At 40.0% G+C, this 19,401-nt stretch overlaps 1 protein-coding gene across 1 annotated transcript in view; it reads right to left on the bottom strand.

Moving 5' to 3' along the window:
- The window catches only part of PMFBP1 (polyamine modulated factor 1 binding protein 1), a 49,261-nt gene that overhangs the window by 19,484 nt on the left and 10,376 nt on the right, over positions 1-19,401 (bottom strand). Inside the window, exons 6-9 of the mRNA XM_039851929.1 lie at positions 15,428-15,583; positions 7,290-7,532; positions 4,063-4,284; positions 416-586 (exon numbers count right to left, since the gene is read on the bottom strand). Coding sequence (XP_039707863.1) covers positions 416-586; positions 4,063-4,284; positions 7,290-7,532; positions 15,428-15,583 — 792 coding nt within the window. The remainder of the gene's footprint in view (positions 1-415; positions 587-4,062; positions 4,285-7,289; positions 7,533-15,427; positions 15,584-19,401) is intronic.

Below are 19,401 nucleotides of genomic sequence, written 5' to 3'. Positions count from 1 at the left end.
CTAGATCATGATCAAAGATTTTAAAAACCAAAAGTGGAACAAACTAAACTATATATAAACTTGTTCTCAACAATACATCACAGCATTCTTCCATGTAACCCTTACAGATCTGCTTAATCCATTTTTCTTAGCTCCATATTATTCCATAATATGGGTATCTCTTTAACCACTTCTTAATCTCTTTAACCATTTCCCTACTAATGGCATGTAGGTTGTTGCGTAAAAGATTTTAAGTCTCTTTACATCTTGAACTTGCATACCATGGAGAATATGAACAAAAGGCTGGGGCAAGTATATCTAAGACATTTGAGGAGTCTTGGTGAAAGCAGTGACTTTAGGTGACTCTTTTCCTCTTTCCTTTCATCATGGCTTTATTTTGAGTCTCAGAAAAAATCTTCTGGAAGAAGGCACTTACCAAAGCGTTACTGCAGGCTAGCTTATTTCGAAGTTCCTGGATTAGATCATCCTGTTCAGAGACCTTCTGCCAGACTTCAGACAGTCGTTTCAGGGTCTCCTGATGCTCTTGAATCATGCAGGGAGAGGTGTATATACGCACTTTGGAATGATCACCCTTGTTCTCAGGTTCCTGGGATATTAAAAAAAAAAAGGGTTGGTTTTGTTCATAATTTCTGAGTTAACTTCAGAATGCTACGGCATGAAAAATCTCTAGATCTATATTCTAAAAGTTTATGTTCATATATGTGAATCATAACTTTCTTAACAAAAGAAAATAATTAACAAGTGTACATGCATGGTATAAAGTTCAAGCAGTTCATGAGAGAACACACTGGAGCGTCAGTCTTCCCTGCTCTTGGTCCTTCAAGACTCAGGTTCCCTCCTCCATCACAGCCCTTGTTACCAGTTTTTTGGGTGTCTCTCCAGAAATTCACACTATTCTCACCATTGTGTTTTTACTTGACAATTTACTGAGGATATTTTCCATACTGTTACTTGTAGATCTATCTTACTAAAAATTAATTTCAAATTGTACTAGTAACACATGTATATGCTATCTTTCTACAACATTGTAACATTACAGGCAAGACTAAATTTCACTTTGATTGCCACCTCTAATCCCATACTCACTGCATTCTCCGGAAATGACAATTTATAAAAGCATTCTAGAACTTTAATGATACATTTATATACATATAATTGAAACTGTAGAATGCAGATAACATAATGTTGTCTTTTTAAAACACGAAAATAGATTTTTTTTTCACTTAACAAGATGTCTTAGAAATTTATCCATGTTAGTACATGTACTTCTAGCTTGTTCTTTTAATGTGTTGCTTTTAAATGTATTTATCTAGTTTCTATCCTACTGATGGGAATATAGATTATTTCCTAAATAATCTATATTCCCATCAGTAGGATAGAAACTAGATAAATACATTTAAAGTTTTCCTAAAACAAAGCTGAAGTGAATAAAGTTTTCCTAAAACAAAGCTAAAGTTTTCCTAAAACAAAGCTGAAGTGAATATTTTCACATATAAATATTTGAGTACCTTTTCTGGTAAGTTAAATTCATAGAAGTAGGACTGCTAAGCCATATTTAAAACTTTGATAGATATTACACAATATCTGTCTTTCAAAGAAATTGTACCAATTGACACTCCCATCAACATGAATATCCTGTTTTCCTAAAACCATTTTCAAGTGTCTTTTCCTAGATCATCTGAAATCATACATGAAGGTTACTATCTGCTTATTGGTCTACACTAGCAGTGGGGTGAAATGAGGCAGATAATTAAAAAAAAGAGCAAAGAGTCCTAGTTTTGATGGTAGGTCTTTTCTCTATTAATCTTATTTCCCTAAATGGGCTTTCTCAGACTAAGTTAGAAATAGTTTATGTTCACTGAGCATGAAAGTTTCCCATGAGCAATCTGTAGGAGGGTTAGTCAGAAGTCTAAAGTAGACTATAAGTAATGTTCTTATAAATAATTGAGTGGATAAGTGGGCAAAGGAATAATAAACAATAGAAAAGTTAATAGGAAGAAGTTATCTACAGGTCCCAATATTTTCTTAATACACGATGTCAGAACTTTAAATCAGTAGGAAAAGGATGGGATGTTTAATAAGTAGAGTTGGGACAAAATGAAGATCCATTTTGATAAATATAAAATAATAGCCTTATCTCATTATGTATTCATGAAATATAAACAAACAAATAAGCAAAACAAACAAGCAAATAAAATTTCCAAATAGGCTAAAGATAAAAACATAAAAACACAAAATTATAAAAGTGCTAAAAAGAAATACAAACTCTTATAATTTGGGGAGTAGAGAAGGCCTTCCTAAGGTAAGACATAAAATCTAGAATCTATAAGGAAGGATCCAGAGTTCCCCATAAAAATTTAAAATATCTGTATGGTGAAAAGTATCATCAATAAAACAAAAAGTTACAAACTGGGGGGGGAAATATTTGTTACACAATGACGCATTATTACCTGTAATATATTATGAAGCTCTTATGAATGATTACAAAAAAGACTAACAACCCAATAAAAATAGGTTAAGGATGTGAACAGGTGATTCATAAAACAGAAATCCACACGACCAACATGTTTATGAACAGTGCTCAGAACTCCATTAGTGTGGTGGGCACTGCGATGTGCCCCCTGAACCCCTTCAGCAACGAAGGAGTTCCTTCCCGAGCTCCGGAGTGCTGCCCTATCCCAGCCCTCAGCTGTCAGCCCTTTCTAGGAATTGCCTGGGCAGAAGATGACTTTTGCTCAAGGTCATGCTTCTCCCTAGGGACAGCTCACATCCAGTAACTGACCCGTGTGGAGGTATAAAAGCCAGCTCTTTTCTCCCTCAGTTAGGACCACGCTGAAAAGGTCCTTCCAGCCCCAGAGCTTCCCATGGAGCTGGCTGAGGCCTTTGTTGGCACCGCGTCCCAGCTCAGCTTTTCCCTCTGCCCCATCCTGTTGCTTCCATCCCCTTCCTTTCATAGGTCTTGGTATCCAGAGCTCTCTTTAAAAATGTTCTGCACGCTAATCTGTCTTAAAGACTCCTTTCTGGAGGAGCCGATCCACAACTATTAGAATTAAAAGACATAAAAATTATAATGAGAAAACCTGTTTTTTTTTTTTTCATCCATCAGTTAAGCATAACTTAAAAAGACTGAAAATATACAGTGTGGGGAAATAAACTCCCTTAATTATTATTGGTCAAAGTGTAAACTGGTAAAACCTTTTTGGTATATAATTCAGAATTATCTTCAAACATTAAAAATAAGCATGCCCTTTGGTCCAGCAGTCCCACTTCAGGAAATTACCCCGCAGAAATGAGGATGTTCCTTACAGCTTGTTTGTAATAGACAAACAGGTCAGTAGATGGTATAGTCATACTATAGAATAAAAGGTAGTGACTAAAAGAGATTAGGATACATTTAAAAAGCAGGTTATAGAATCCCATTTATAAAATGACTCATTTATGAAAAAAAAAATCCTAAGTATTTATATATTTAACTGTACAGAAAAAGGCTGGGGAAGACTCCCAGCACATTAGGCAAGCGATCACCTAGAGAAGAGTGGGGTGAAGGTGGACTTTCATATTTAATCTCCATACTTCCGTCTAGAGAGCTTAATCATTGTATTACTTGTGTAATTAAAAAAAAAGCAATGAAAAGAAAAAATAAAACAAATGCAGGCATTTTGGCTCTTCTTTTCCCTGTTTCATGGCTTTCTCATCCTGTCTGATCCTGAAGTCATGAGGCCTGTGACCTAGAAGAGCCCCTCACAAAACCCCCAAGAGAATGTGAAGGACTTGAGAACTTGAGAACTCACTTGGTAATTCATCACTTTCTGCCTGATCTGAAGTGGTGGCTTTTTATATTAATTAAGGGCCTCGATATTCCTAAGGGATAATAGTAAAGGAGATGCGAAGGCTGGACGTTCAAAGCTGAGGGTTACCAAATTCAAGGGAAGGAATGACATCTGGTTGAAGGTCTGGGTTTCCAGGGGAGGGGGCTGGGACTGTTACAGGGGACCATCTGGGATCACATCCACTTGCTGGAGCTCCTGGTTTGAGTGATCTAGACTCTAGGTTAAGTGCTACCTGACTGACAATCCCGCTAAGTTCCCCTTCCAACATCTTCACTTGGCACTCCAGTAACTCAATGTTGCTCAGGGAAGTCTGGTATTTATCCCTGTAGAGGTTTAAGCTCCTTTCTAGTGAGGCGATCTTGTCCCCGGCCAAGGCGAGTTGCTCCTGTGCCAAATGGAGCTTCTTCCCTGTGTTCCCATTATGATTTCCAATTTCCTCCTCATAGAGAATCACCTGTTGGGGTATAAATGAAACCACACTGAACCCGTAGAAGCATCTAATGAGGAAAGGATATGGCTATCAGTTCCCATGCAGAGGAGTCTTATATCTTAACTCGTCTTAAGGAACACAGATATACAGAATAAGCCCAGCACAGATGTAAAAGCTACAATATATAATATCAGTATGTTAATGATTAGAAATAAAAAAAGATTGTCCTATTTAGATGGTAAACTTCTTAAAGGCAGGGACCACATCTATTACCCAATCTGCCTAGCATGTAATAAGAACTCAATAAAGACTTGTTAGTTGATTAATAGGAATAAATTTATGTAATTCCATTTTATTAAGGGCTTGAAATGCCAGTATTCTTTCCTTCCTAGGTATTCTCTAGAGGTCTAATTTAGAAAATATAGAACACCTCATGCACATAGGTCTGTGTCAGCAAAATTCCCTAGAGAGAATGGGGGAACATGACCCAAAGTTCCTCTGGGATTTGTACGATCTTTATTTAGATTCTTTTTCTTCCTAATCACTTAATTAGCCAACCAACTGACATATTTATTGAAGCTCATGAGCAGTACCATGGGTGCTGAGGGGACACACACCTACAAGACATAGGCTCCTTATTTGGAGTTTACAAACGCTTATGGTTTCGGGGAGAAACGATTTAAAGCGAACAAAAAAGCGTACGTAGTGGGGAGTGCTAAACTATACAGCTTGAATTACGTGTATTGAAGGAGTTAAGAGCAGGAGGGTCACCAAGGAAGCTTAATTTTGGTTTAAATAGTTCAGTGTGGAATTTGGATAGAACGTGTTCTATTGGTCTGAGCTAATTATACTTGCTGCCTGCCTTTTGAGATCCTTCTTAAGAAGGGACCGTTTAGTTTGAGGTGTATATTAGATAAGGAGAAGAAGAAAGGAATATTTTATATTTAAATGTTTATAACAGAAGCTGTCAGTGGCCTGCTCATATCCCCTTGGCACCCACCATTCCTCTGCATGCTAAACTCATTCCAACTACAAGCATCTTTAGCTCTGACTGAGGATGCTCTGGCCCCAGGAGCCCACCCAAGCAGAGGAGCAAGACAAGGCAGGTTACAAGCACTGGGGAGTTGATACTTTCAGGTGCAGTCCTTGACAAGTGAACGGGGTGGGTTGGATGATCACTCTGCAGTGTGTTCTGTACCATCTCCCAGAAGTCTCTGAAGGGACTGAACCCCAGTTGTCCACAGTACTGATCTTCTTCATAGTTTTTTTTAATGGGCTTCCTGCCCTTCTTTGACTCACTTCCCCACTCTCACTATGCTTCCTGGGGTCACCTCCTGAATTAACTATTTATATTCTTCTTCTTGTTTGAGGGTTTGCTGTTGGAAAACCCAACTTTAGACAGAAGTTGGATGCTTCTGTGTAATAAAGTATTGGGGGAATTTGGCAGAATGCCTAAGGTAATTTTCCCAATGCTTTCCTGGTTTGGGACCTATGTCAGTGACTGCTGCTGCTGCTGCTACTTGCCACATCAATGCTCCTCTCCTCTTTAGTGACAGAACCTTGGCTTTATTTGGGACAGCAGTGTGCCTCACTAAACCCCTACATTTCCTAGGCTCCCTAGGAACTAGATATAGCCATGTGACTAACCGGCCAATAATATATAAATGTAAATGATGTGTGGAGTTCCTAAAGTGTCCTCAAAAGCAAGGAGTGTGCCTTTTTCTCCACATTCTTCCACCCCACCCTGATTATTTAAATCAAGGATGTGATGGCTGGAGCTCCAGCAGCCACCTAGAAAATGGAAGCCTTGAGCTGTTGATGGTGGAGCCGAAAGATAGGACCCTAAGTACTTTATAACACATGCAGTTACCATAGCAGTGTAGATCACCTATCTTCGATCCTCTTTTATATGTCATAGAAATAAACTATCTTAGTTAAGCCACGATTGCTTGGGGGTTTTCTGTTATATGCAGCCAAACAGAATCCCAACAAATTCAGGGTCACTTTATTCAGGTTGGACTCTTGTTTCAGTTATAGTGAACCAGTGAGTTTTAACACAGCCCTGCATTAACTTTATTAAACCACGGTTTAATGCTCACTGGCTTTGTCCCAGATTATATTTCGTGGGATAACCCCTCCCTGTTCCTTTCCCACCTAATCCTTTTGAGCAAATTCTCATTGGCCATCATATTCACTTTAAAAAAATTCCGTGTTCTTTGAGACCCCTCATAAAGCCCCTGGGGTTAATCCTTAAGTAACAGCACTGTTCAAGACACCCCTTGGAATTTTATCTTTAAAGGCAAAGGAAAAAATGCCAGGGGAGGCCACCCCTTAGAACTCTTGGTGTTACCGCTGCTCGTGGTACCGCTGCTGAACTGGTTTAAGTTCCCCAGCTTTGGTCTTTGGAATTTACTTGGGATTTCACAAGGAAGCTGCTCTCTGGTTTAAAAAGTACTACCCTGGGACATGAATAGAAATGAATGTCTAGAACATACTTAAGCTAAGTCTACATGATCTCAAACTCCAGTCTGAAAAAATAAACCGATCTGTACTCTCAATGACTGATTCAGAGTCAATGTCTGGTTATCTCATCAGCTGTGCCAGTGCCAGGAATTTACATATTATCAAAACCTAATTTTTCTAAAGATGGTTCATTTAACGAACTTTATGCCTTTTTTTAATAACCCTCAGAGACCCCGGAGTCTATTGTGTTTAAGTTGTAATGGTAATAGAATGGAAATGATGGGCTTTCACACATGTCATACACACACGTGTGCCTGTGCACACACATGTACTGCATACCCCACATGCATTAATACTGGAGTTCTCACCCAATTATGCCATTTTGTTTAGTTCCCTCTGCTCGGTTTCAAAAAGATCAAGAATTAAAGAGGGAAGGTTGATAAAACCTGCTCAAGATGTTGCGAAGCTCTCCTCTGTAAGTCCAGTGTTTGCTCTCTAGCAGGCTCGGCCTGATTTCTGAAGGTACGTGGGCATATGGGACCTTTCCATAGTAATTCTAGCTATACCTCATCTTCTTTCAGTTTGCAGTGATGGTGAAGAAGAACCAGGTCAGACGTCTGCTTCTCTAAGACGGACTGATACTGCAGGAGGGAACAGTAAGAAGTCTGCAGCTCCTCTGTGCGAAACTCCAGTTCTTGCTGAAGGGCCAGCAATTTTTTCTTGAGTTGTTGGAGTTGTCTCAGATGACACTTTTTACTGGGCTCAAACTGTATCTGTAATTCCTCGAATGGTATCACTTGCTTCTTATTCTGCAGTTGAGATCAAATATACAGAAAAGGCTTTAGATCATCACTAAGTATGCATGCGTTCTTTGATTTTTTCTTTTGTTCCATCATTCACATGTATCTATCCATCCTTTTATCTTTTCTTTTACAGAGCGCTTATTAAACATTTCACAATGAAACATCACTTTCGATTTCTACTCTATAAGAAGGATTTAAAAGAAAAAAAGGGGGGGTGGATATATCTGCCAATCCACAATCCACTTGAGAGAGAGAGAGGGAGAGAGAGGTCTCCCTGCTAATCCACAATCCACTTGAAATGCTGGTAGACTCATCCTACATTTTTCATTCATTCATTCATTCATTCATTCATTCATTCAATAAACATATGTTTATCAAGCATTCTGCTGGTAAGACACATCCCTGAGTTGTTTATCAAGTACAGTTGAGGTCTTTGCACTGATGTGTCTACATTTTCTTGCCTAATATCCCTGATGATATGTGAAAGGTGGATGAAGAGGGGGTTCTGTGGATATCCCTTAGCTCCTATCTCTGCTTATTTCCTCCTATTTGTTCTTTAAAACCCTAGCCATATCCTGTTCTCTTTCTCATTTTCCCTACAAAGATGTCTTTGTATTAATACCGTAGACTTTACTGGCATGTCCTTCTAATGGCATTTTACATTCTGCCTTGCATTGTAATGATCTCTATGTATCTTATCTTGTAAGTAGATTATAAACTCCTGGAGGGCAGGGGCCATATATGTTCCTATAGGACCTAGATAAGAGATTCATACACAGCTAGGTATTGAAAGAGAGAAGGAAATAAAATAGAGAATAAGCAATCTCATTGGTTCACGAGAATTTGAGCTTGTGGCCTTGGCCTCATTTAACACAGTACTTTCAGACCTTAAAAAAATTAACTTTTTTTTATAGTCTTATTGAGGTATACTTCATATATCATAAAATTCAACCATCGTAAGTATACAATGTAATGATTTATAGCAAATGTATAGAGCTGTGTGATCATTGTCACAATCCAGTTTTAGAACATTTCCATCGCCCGGAAAATTCCTTCATGCCTATTTGTCACTCCCATTCCTACCCCCAGCTCCAGGCAACCACTAAGCTGCTTTCTGCCTCCATGGATTTGCCCTTTCTAGACATTTCATATAAGTGGAATTGTATAAAATGCCATCTTTTATGTCTGGCTTCTTTCACTTAGCATAATGTTTTTGAGGTTCATCCAGGATCTAGCAAGAATCAGTATTCTGTTCTTTTTTCCTGCTGAATCGTATTAATATATCACATTTTGTTCATCTGTTCCCCGGTTGATGAATATTTGAATTGTTTTGGTTTTGGGCTATTATAAATAATGCTGCTACAAATATTAACATAGTAGCTGTTATGTGGATATGGTATTTTCATTTTTTTAATTTAGGATATTTTATTCTTTTTTCTGTCTCAATGGCAGATCCACAGAACTTGTTATAAGTAATCTCTTTGTACGCTATTGTTCTAATTTGGACATTTTGGACTCTGTGGAAAATAACCATTTCCCCTTCAGTTTAATTATGATATTTTCATTTAATTAATTTGTTTAGCAAATATTATGGTACACCTACTATGTGTTGAGCACTGTACTAAGTAAGTAAAATTTTATAAACAGAAGTTTATAAAATAGGCAGAATCTCTGTCTTCATGGAGTTTGCATCTAATGGGGGGGGTAGAGTGGGAGGGAGGGGGAAAATTAAACAAGTAAATTATTATGTAGTGTATTAAAAGAAAAAGTGCTATGGAGGGGAGTAAAGCAGGGGAGCGAGATGAAGAATGCCAAGTTAGAGGCATTTGCAATTTTGAATTAAGCGTTTTCATGGAGGACCACACTGAGCAGGTGACATCTGAGCCAAGACTTGACGAAGGCAGAGAACAAGCCTGGTGAGAATCTCAGCAGGAACATTTTGGGGAGAGAAAACAGCAAGTGCTAAGGCCAGGAGGTGGGAGGATCCCAGTGGTGTTTGAGAGGACACTTTGTTCTGGCTGGAGCAGAGGGAATAAAGGGGAGAAAGGAAAAGGAGGTGACGTCCCTTAGGGCCACATATGCCATTTTTAAGACTTCAACTTCTCTTTTCAGGGAGATAAAAGACTATTAGAGGGTACCAAGCAGAGAAGTGACATAATCTCGTTAAGATGTTACAAAGGACATATTGGCTGTTCTATTGAAAATCAATACAGGGAGGCAGAAGCAAGGGAGACCAGTGAGGAGGACAATGCGAGAATGCAGGTGAGAAAGGATGACGGCATGGACCAAGGCGGTAGCAGCAGAAGGTGGAAGAAGTGGTTGGATTTAGATATATTTTGAAAGTAGATCCCACAAGATTTGCTGCTGCATTAGATGTAGGGTGGTGGGAGATGATGATCATCCAAGGCTGGATGACTTCAAAGTTTTGGTCTGAGTACCTGGAGAGATGGAGCTTTAATGAGATTAAGCAAAAGCTGGGACCCAAAAGACAGAAAATCTCCAGTGAGAGTGGGTGGGAGCAGCACAGATAAGGGAGGCTTAGTCCAGCTCAGAACCAGAAAGTCAACAGCTGATTATGTCAGTTCAATCTGAGGCACTCTTTTCAGTTCTCCTGAAAGTTGATTTCATTCTCAATGCCTCCGAATAGAGAAGCCAGACAAAGAAAATGGACCACAACTGTCAAGGGGCAAAAGAAATCCTAGCTGGCAACAACCAGCTAAATTCTTGGCCTGAATATCCGGTGTCTGTGGACAGGGGGAAGTTGATGAGCCTTCGTTCCTGAGCCAAACAAAGCTAAATTTTGTATTTAATTTGTGTAGCTATAATTTCCAGCACTTATATTAAATGTTTTTAGTTAAGTGCTTTTCATTCTTTTCAAGATAAGAATGTCATTATTCTTACATCTTATCTGTGAATGGGGTTCAAAGAGAAGGGACTTGGGAGGTGTGTGTGTGTGTGTGCGCAGGCGTGTGCATGGGTGTGTGTTCTTGCACATGTACAGGGGAGGTTCTCAAGAGCCCAAGTCCTCTGTCTATACAGGTAAGCTGGGGGTGGGAAGCTATCTGGAAAAAGACATGGTCACAAATAAGTATTTAATGTGGCTAGAACTAAAGCAAAGGAGTGAACATTCTGGGGTAGGCTTCAGTCAGAAGGGCTTATTTTAATAAAGCAAATATCCGATAAAATCATCAAAATTTGTGAAAATCCAATTTCTCTTGGCTTTGTTGAATGTAACTTGACCTCTGAGAATCAGGACACTGGATTTCTGGTCCTCCTAAGCGCTTGTGTGTAACTATTGATTTGGACCTGCCTCTCCACTGTTGGATATGTATGACCACTTGAAAATTAACTGTGGTTCCTTATTGTGCATACTTTCTTTGCTTCCCCTTATTCCCATGTCCCCATTTCCTCTTCATTACCCAAAAGAATGAGAGGAGTGGAAGTCAACCTCTTTAGGGCTTTCCCTTCTGGTGAGTGGTACATCAACTATACTCAGGTGTGTTCATAATTGGTCTGTGGCTTTAAAGCCTCCTCTGGGTAAAGAATGTCTTTACCTGTGTGTATGAAGCTTAGCAGCATGGCAGTGAGACTGGGTGAATCGTCAGTAATTTCTCCTCCCCAGAGGTCATGGTGAATCTTCTGGGTTTAATTGTGGTTTGAGGTATATGATGGATGAACCAGATGATGAGAGTTCACTCAAATCTTCCAGTACAGGGCAAACAATTTGTCTGGTTATAAAGATCCAAAAGCTGCTCACATATACAGAGAAACTAGAGTTTTCTTAGATGAGAATTTTAAACATTTGCATACTATAAGTACCTATGAGTTTTGAGGAATCAAATTTCAAAGACTTGGAGAAATGCCTAGACTATTTGAGACCGATTAAATTTCTACTTATTTATCCTTAAGTATTCAAAAGATTATTTTTCCTAATTCTAAATGAATAGAAAATGACATGCTATGGATTAAGCCTACGTTTCACTTATATGTGCCAAAAAGCCATATCATAAAAGTATTAATGTATTTCCTATTGCTTCTTTGTCTTCTTCTCTTAAAGTTTTCTTTCTAGTGAAGACATAGGTATTTTATTAGATTTTTATTTGACCTGTAAACAGATCTGGAGAAAATGAGCAAGTTGGACATGATTCTATGGAAGTAAGATTAGTACTTAGAATGACTATCCAGACTTGGACATGATTCTGGACGCCATCTGGTCCACCACGTTTCTCAGATAGATTTCTATCCAGGCCTCAACTGTTTTAAAAGATGGAGAGCATTGTCCACCTGCAGGAATCTGTTCCCATATTTAGTCAACCTTTTAGCTCAACTTATGGTCGAAGAGATTACAGCTATTACTCTGTTCTTGTATATGTGGCCACTTGATCGCAGAAGGAAATTAATTGGCCTGGCATGATTTGCCTTTCAAAAAGTCACATTGGTTTCCACCCAATACTTTGTGCTTTTCACGTTGACGCTAATTGATTGATGTTAAGTTCTATATTTTCCCTGATATTCAAGTTAAGCTGACAGGTCTGTAATTACCAGGATTGTCCTTTTTCCCTGTTTAAAAAGATGAGCACTTCATTTACCCTTTTTTCTGTCTATAGGGACTTTCTTTATCCTCTTGAGTTCTTAAAATAATCACTAGCAGCTATGTAATAACACCTGCCAATTCCTTAAGCACTCTTTGAAGTATGTCATCAGGCTTTGCTGATTTGCTTAAAGCTGGCTTTTCAAAATACTTTTTAACCACTTTATTCCTTATTCTAGTTGGTACTCTTCTGTCTCAGGTTGGCATTGATCCGATAACCAGATCCCTGGTTTCTTCATCTAAGAACTGAAAGTCTCATTTTTTTCCCAGTCAATGTCATGAACTTCTTTCCTTTTTTTTTTTTTTGAGGTGTTGAGATATTTTCTTTGTAACTCTGGTCTAGACTTAGATCACTAGATAGGTTTATCTGTTACATTTTATGTCTTCTATAAATTACATGTCTTGTACTTTCTCCAGTGTAGAACTGTGTGTTTATGTGGCATGCGTTTCTTTTGGACGCATCTTTGTGATTTAGACCTTCTCACGAGTGACCTCTGCTTACCAGAGATTTACTTAAAAAAACTATTTTGAAGTAATTTTAGGTTTCTAGAAAATTACAAAAGTAGTACAGGCAGTTCTCATAGACTCTTTATCTAGCTTCCCCTAATATTAACATTTTATATAAACAGAGTATATTTGTCCATACTAAGAAATTAATATTGGTAGATTATTATTCCCTAAACTAATACTTTATTTGGCTTTGACCAGTTTTTTGACTGATGTGTGTGGTTTTTTTCTGTTCCAGGATCCAATCCAGATCCCCCATTGCATTTAATAGATTTACTTAATTTTTTTTTCATTCTGAATGATTCAAAGTGATATCTGTATGTGATAATTTCCATTGAGAGTCTATTATAATCTTTACATATTCAACTAATTACTTTTATCTGCAGAAATAAAACTTCTTAGAATTTTATGCTAAAAATAATGTCCTCCATACACTTCAAAGATGAGTTTGACAATCTGAGCCCTGCTGAATGTCAGGGCATTCTATCCATGCCACCACCAGGGTCAGAGAAGCCTGGGAAATTGCTCAAAAAGATACTTCCTTTTCTGGTTTGATGATCACGGTATCTCTATCGTTCTTTTCGCCTTTAACTTTATTGAGGCACTCTTTTGATTCCTGGGCAGGGTGGGGACTAGAGTGAAGCAACTAAGTGCAAATTTCAAGGAGGCTCTGAGTTGAGCAAGTGCAGGGTTGACACCTGAAGAGTGAATGCCCTAAAATTCTGCACCCTAGGCACCTCACTTGTTTTACCCTGGTCCCAGCTACGTCCCTGGAGTTTGGAGTACAACGTATTCTTGATTTACAAGGTATGTCATTTTCTTTCCTCATCACCCACTCCCTGCTTGCCTCTCCTTTAGTTATACATAATATTTGATATAATGTTTTAATTTTCTTGCATAACTGTGGTCCTGAAGTACGGCCTCCTGCTTGTTTCCCCACTCCTTGTTAGCCATCAGTCAACATTTCAGAAAGTCTTGGGTTTTCCCTTTGTTCCCATATTACATTTTCTTGTGGAAGGCAGATCTTGCAGGGATTTTCTGAGTGGATGAGTATAAGTCTACATCTAATTGTGTATTTGTATGCGTAGTCTGCAATTTAAATTCTGCACTAAGTGCTAGGAGAAAAAAAGAGCCTGTTTTAAAGCTTGTTTCAAGCTGTTAGACCTTCTTCTAGGCAATTAGTATAATAAAATGAGACTTAATACCTTTCTCCTTCCAAGTTGCCAGGTACATTTATAAGCCATGTGGCTTTCCCTGACTAGGGGAATAAATAAACTATTGACAGCAATGGTGAAAATATTCTAAAACATTAATATTTAGAAAGAAGTAAATTGTGATAGTCTTCTTGAGATTCGTTTAAGAAAACCCATGGATTTGTCTATATTCCTGACTTCCTAGGGAAAGGACAGCAATGCTTGGTGAGAGGTAAGAGGGAATCGCTTTGTTGTTAGCAGTTTGAGGGCACTTCAGAGGAAAATTGGTGGTTTCTGTAGGGAGGTGGTGAGTCTTAGGAGAACTCTAACAAGCACAATGAAGAAGAGACCAGGCCCTTGACCACAAATGTCAAAGAAGATGGTAGTTGCTTACACAGCAGCTAAGAGGCTAACTTGGGGGTCTGGTAACAGGTCTGTGTGACCAGGACATGTTTATGGTTGCCAAGAACTCAAATTCCTAAATGGAAATGAAGACTGCAAAGTAAGGAATTCTTGGAAACCCTAAGATTTTAGAGAGCTTTGGGAAAATATCTTCCAGCTGCACCCCCTCTAGATTCTGTGGATAAATTTAGAGACTGCTTTCAAGTCTTAGCCCTACAGTTTCCGAAGAGAGAAAATCTCAGGCTGAAATGAAGCTGCCTCAGCTAATGACCTGTGTAGGCTACAGATAAATATTCAAAATCACACAGTCTCAAGAAAGATGATCATGCCAGGAGGTCCTTTTGCTCACACATGCATAGGACAAGTGTTACTCGGTGTTTTGGCTTGGGCACCACCAGAAGCAAGCCCCGTGGCAAGGAACTGAATGTCAAGTAGTGGTTTATGTGGGAGGTGATCTTAGGAAACTCAGGGAGGGCAGCGGGGAAATGGGACAAAGAAGGGAAAGAGGCTGCAAAAGGGTGTGTCATCAATCAAGCTAGTTACCACTGCGGGCATCTGGGGCTGGGTCCCAGTAAGGAACTCCGGGACAGAGCAAAGAGCGTGTCTGGAGTTATCTCTGACTGCGGGGCAAGGGAGATAGGTTATTTAACCCACCATCTCCAGTCACTGGTCGAGAGCTGCTTCTAGGGCCTTCACTCTGCAACACTTCAGCTTGTCCTGTGATTAGGATCCTGCACCCAGAAGAAAAGCTGTAGGCAGGAAGCCAGCCGCGAGCGTGGCAATGAAGAGCACCTGCTGCACGGGGGAGCAGCGACACTCCAGGCAGGTGGGGTGGTTGCTATCTTTGGTTGACTTAGAAGTTTGTCTAAGATCCATTTGGAAATGCCACTCTCTTATGTAACTATAATCTGGTCTTTTCTGGGCAATGGCTTCAGGTGCTGCAAATCCAGATGTGAAAGGCCAGATAAAGAAGAGACAGAGTCTCAGATGTAGATGACGTTGAAGGCAGCTAGACTGAAAAATCCTGGGGGCAGGATGGCGTGTGTGTGTGTGTGTGTGTGCGCGCGCACGCGCGCACACATGTGTGTTATAGGGGTCTGTGTTTAATTCTTTCACATTGCTTGCTCAATAAATGCTCTTGTGGAAACTTGCTATTATTGTTTCTGCCCAAGAGAGCAGAGGTGGGTAGCAGCTGCCAAAACCCTTACGTGGCTGTTGCTCATCATTGCCTCCTCCACACAGAGCTGATTCTCTTGCAAGGTCTTCCCCTGTCTCTTGCAGACATCATGTAGATTCTTGATATCAACTTGCAGGCTCAAGAGCTTGTTGCTCAGGCTGCTCACTTCTCTGTCTCTTTCCCCCACCTAGGAAGTCAGAAAAACAAAAGCGTCAATTATAAACCGTCAAAAAAAAAAATGCTTACTTTCATTCACTTAACTGGTTGACAGAGACTTTAAATTTGCTGGAAATTTGTCCATCAACCCTTAGCTGTTATTACTCATCCCTTGTAACATTTACACAGAATCCATTTGCGAGGCGTCTGAGTGCTCCACATTATTCAGACAATTACTTATTTAATTAATCTTCACCCACTGCTGTGGGTGCATCACAGACACTTCCCTGTTTTTCAAGAGGAAGTCAGTGCCTAGAATAATTCCAGGCACCTAGTGGATTGCCTATAAATATTAATGGCTCTGCCACTGATGAAATGAAATATTGAGATGTCAAATGAACTTGTCAAGACTATAGTGAATCGGTGATGGAGTTGATGTGGATTCTGAAGTCTCTTAACTTTCTCTTCTACCCACTAAACCAAAAGGCTTCTTTCACCAGTAAACCTAGTGCTTTTTCTTTGGAGATGGACACCAGTGGGAATAAAAGTAAAATCCCTGGGCCGATTACAGAAGATCCATGCCTTTGATTATGAGTGAAAAAGATTAGTAATTATTGCTATGTTAGAGTGGTAGTTAGCGATTGAGATCAAAATGGAGTGTGGAGCATAGCAACTTGGGTGGGGTTGGGGCTGTTGAGCTGTGGTAACGGGGTGGGTGCTCCATTACACTAGGGTGCCACCCTCCACTCCCAGAGTTGTGGGTGGCAACAGTGTGAAAAAAAATTAGGAAGTAGCCCTCTATGAACCTGCTTAGTGCTTTAGTCCTATTACTGTGCAGACTTTCTATACAACACTCATGAAGACAGGCGTTGCCACCTCTGAGTTTTAGATGCTGAAACTAAGGCTGGTCCTTTTGTGGCAGGTGCCTGCCTTTTGTTAGATTACCCAGAGCAGACTCTTAGGTGAGGATTCATCATCTATTAAAGAAACGCTCCCAAGAAGAATCAGCAAGGAAGTGGGGGAAGCAGGACAGGGAAGGGGAAGAAACCAAGCAAGGGCAGGATATCAGAGAGTCCTGCAGGCAGTAGCTTCAGTCTGATCCCACAAGGAACTCTAGAGTGTATGTTACACCTCAGAGTTTGTCCTGATCAGCTGCCTTGAAAGTGGGGCTGTCAGACTCAGCATCAGCCAGTCAATGGCCAAGGGTAGCCCTATGGGATATAAGCTCCCAAGGACGTCTAGCTCTCCGCTTTTACGAGTAAAGTGACCCCAATAGCCCCATGGCAATTCTTCTAAGAGAGTTGCAGGTGCAACGGCACACAGACGCCATGGGTGCCCAGAAGTAGAAAGTGATGAGAGCGACAAGGGCCTGTAGCTGGTTAGCAGCAGCAGGGGGAGATCTGCTCTCCCGACCCTGTAGCCAGTGCTCTTTCGCCATATCCCACTGACTGCTCTGGGCCTTAAATATATGAATTACATAACGCACATTCCCAGGGCAGCTGGAGACCTGAAATGGACATCGTAAATCAAGCCTCACTGGACAGGTCAGTTTAAGAGACCTCTGCACAAGGCCAAGGGGGGCCTGAGAATAACCACAAGAATCGGACACTGCAATGTCAGAGTATTCGGAATTCAGAAGGTTTCCCAGAAGTGCTGCTGTCTCAGCTGATTTATTTCTTCATTTCCATTTAGTACCTGGATTTTTTTTTTTTTAACCACTTTACAGTTTAATTAGGTTAACGGCATGGCTCTGTCATTAAAAGGATTTCATTATCTCAAAACTCTCCTTCCTCTCTTGCTCCCATTCCTTATTCCTTACTTTCAGAAAAATAACAGTGGATGTCAAACTGCCCCGAGCATGTAATTACCTTTAAGACAATTACCAGAGATTCTCTTAAGAGAATATGTGTAGAGTGGCTAGAAAAAAGTGGTGTACAGATGCTGTTTTCTAACTAGAAAACAAAATCCTTGACCCAATAAGGGGCAGCAGCTTGATTCCAGTGCTTTAAGTCCCTTTAGTCATGGCTGCCACACTGAGAATAGGATACAGAGGCTCGCTGGGGACTGAGACTCTCGGGATCCCCCCTTCTTGTCACAGGACTTTCTTTGGCATCTATGAGCAGATTAGGTGACAATACAATGCCTGCTCTATGGAAGTGCCAAAAGCCCTATATCTTGCCTTAATGCTGAATATATGAGTCTTAAGGTGAGGACCTTGTCACCAGATTGTTCCATGTAAAGTCTGGCACACTGTGGTGTCATTAACAAAGTACCGATGCCTCTCCAAGTTAAAAGTTAAAGGCCCTCTCTGTTTCAGGACAATAAAAAACCACTCCTTCTCTCCAGTTTTGGAAGTCCTCTGAAGGCCTGCTGGCCCAATTCTGTTGCACCGCCGGGCCTGCTGAATTAGATCTTTTATGTAGATGATCTCATATAATTTGGACATTAGCATTGACTCAGAGTCTCTGAGGCAATTTCTTCGTTCATAAAACAAGAGTTTTAGAATAAATACTCTTTCTTTGAGGACTCCCTAAACCAGTTGAATAACAAATGTATTTTGTTGGATGTCAAATGAAATTTGCTTTTGAAATCAAAATCTAACCATTCACTCCTAAAGGCCAAACCATACAGGGATTTTTATTCATTAGAACAGGAATAGAAATGCTGTGAGAGCAATAAAATGATTTTCTTGAATCACATATTATTTTTTACTATATGAAGTTCTAAGAAAAGGCTGTGTTCACCTCAGAACTCCAGAAAGGCAAGTGTTTGAGGTTCCAGTAAACCTAATTTCTTGCTAATATCTTGCACAGAGGTCACTGTGCACTATTTCTAATCCTATGTACTTTATGAAGGCTAAATTCTAGGCAGACACCTTTCGAGTATCAGTATGTGGTAGGAATTGATTTAATCTGACATTTCATCAATCAAAACTCTGTAACCAGTACTAGGGCATGAGATGAACCGAGAGTCATAATGCTGACCCTCAGGCACCATCTGATCCTGTCCTAGATCTCAAGTCATTAATGATGGCTGAAATCACAAGCCTCTGATGCTAGGTGAGTTTTCACTCACATAAGCCATGCACTTAGATACCCAGTTTTGCTTATATGAGGTTGGCACCTGGTCACTCCTCTTGAAGGCATGTGACATCATTAGCAGTTACCAACCACGGGCCAGATGGTGAGTGCTGACACTGCAGATGCTACCATGCTCATGATAGTTATTGGAAAATAGGTTACGTACCAGGCTTTCTCAGACATATCTCAAAAGATGGGAAAAAACTTTGCTCTAGGCTTCACAGCATTGACAGATAGTCCCGTGCTCTTCTGGAGGGACGCTGACGTTAAACAGAAGCTTGTGACCCAGCAGCACTCTCCCACCCCAAGAGCTTGACAAAGGTTCAAGATGGCTGCATTCCCAGGCGTTTGGCGCTTGGGCAAGAAAGCGTGGGTGGCAGTTTCTAGAGTAATTTTGAGGTCAACCAACCACAACCATAAAGGTCATCGTCTTTGAGAAATTATCTTCTTTGTCTGAGGATAAGGACAAATCTTAAACAAGCTATGAAAAGCCACTTTAACCACCACTACCATTCAACATAAATAGGTTTATAGTGAGACTTATGTTTTAAAAAGTGTGAAACCTTAAAAAATTGACATTGCTTCAGGATTTTTTACACTTTACTTGTGTTATCTACAGTAATTCCAAACACCGTTACTGATATTACTTACTTGATTCTTGAGTTTGTCTTTCCATCTATAGGAACATTGCAGTTTTTGGTTACTCATGATGGGAATTAATAAGCACTTATACAAGGTTTTGCCTGTGAGCAAAAATTTTGGAACCAAT

The sequence above is a fragment of the Pteropus medius genome, unplaced genomic scaffold (genome assembly GCF_902729225.1).
Source record: "Pteropus medius unplaced genomic scaffold, Ma_sr-lr_union100, whole genome shotgun sequence".
Classification (NCBI taxonomy): domain Eukaryota; kingdom Metazoa; phylum Chordata; class Mammalia; order Chiroptera; family Pteropodidae; genus Pteropus; species Pteropus medius.
This window is presented reverse-complemented; position numbering and strand designations above follow the sequence as displayed.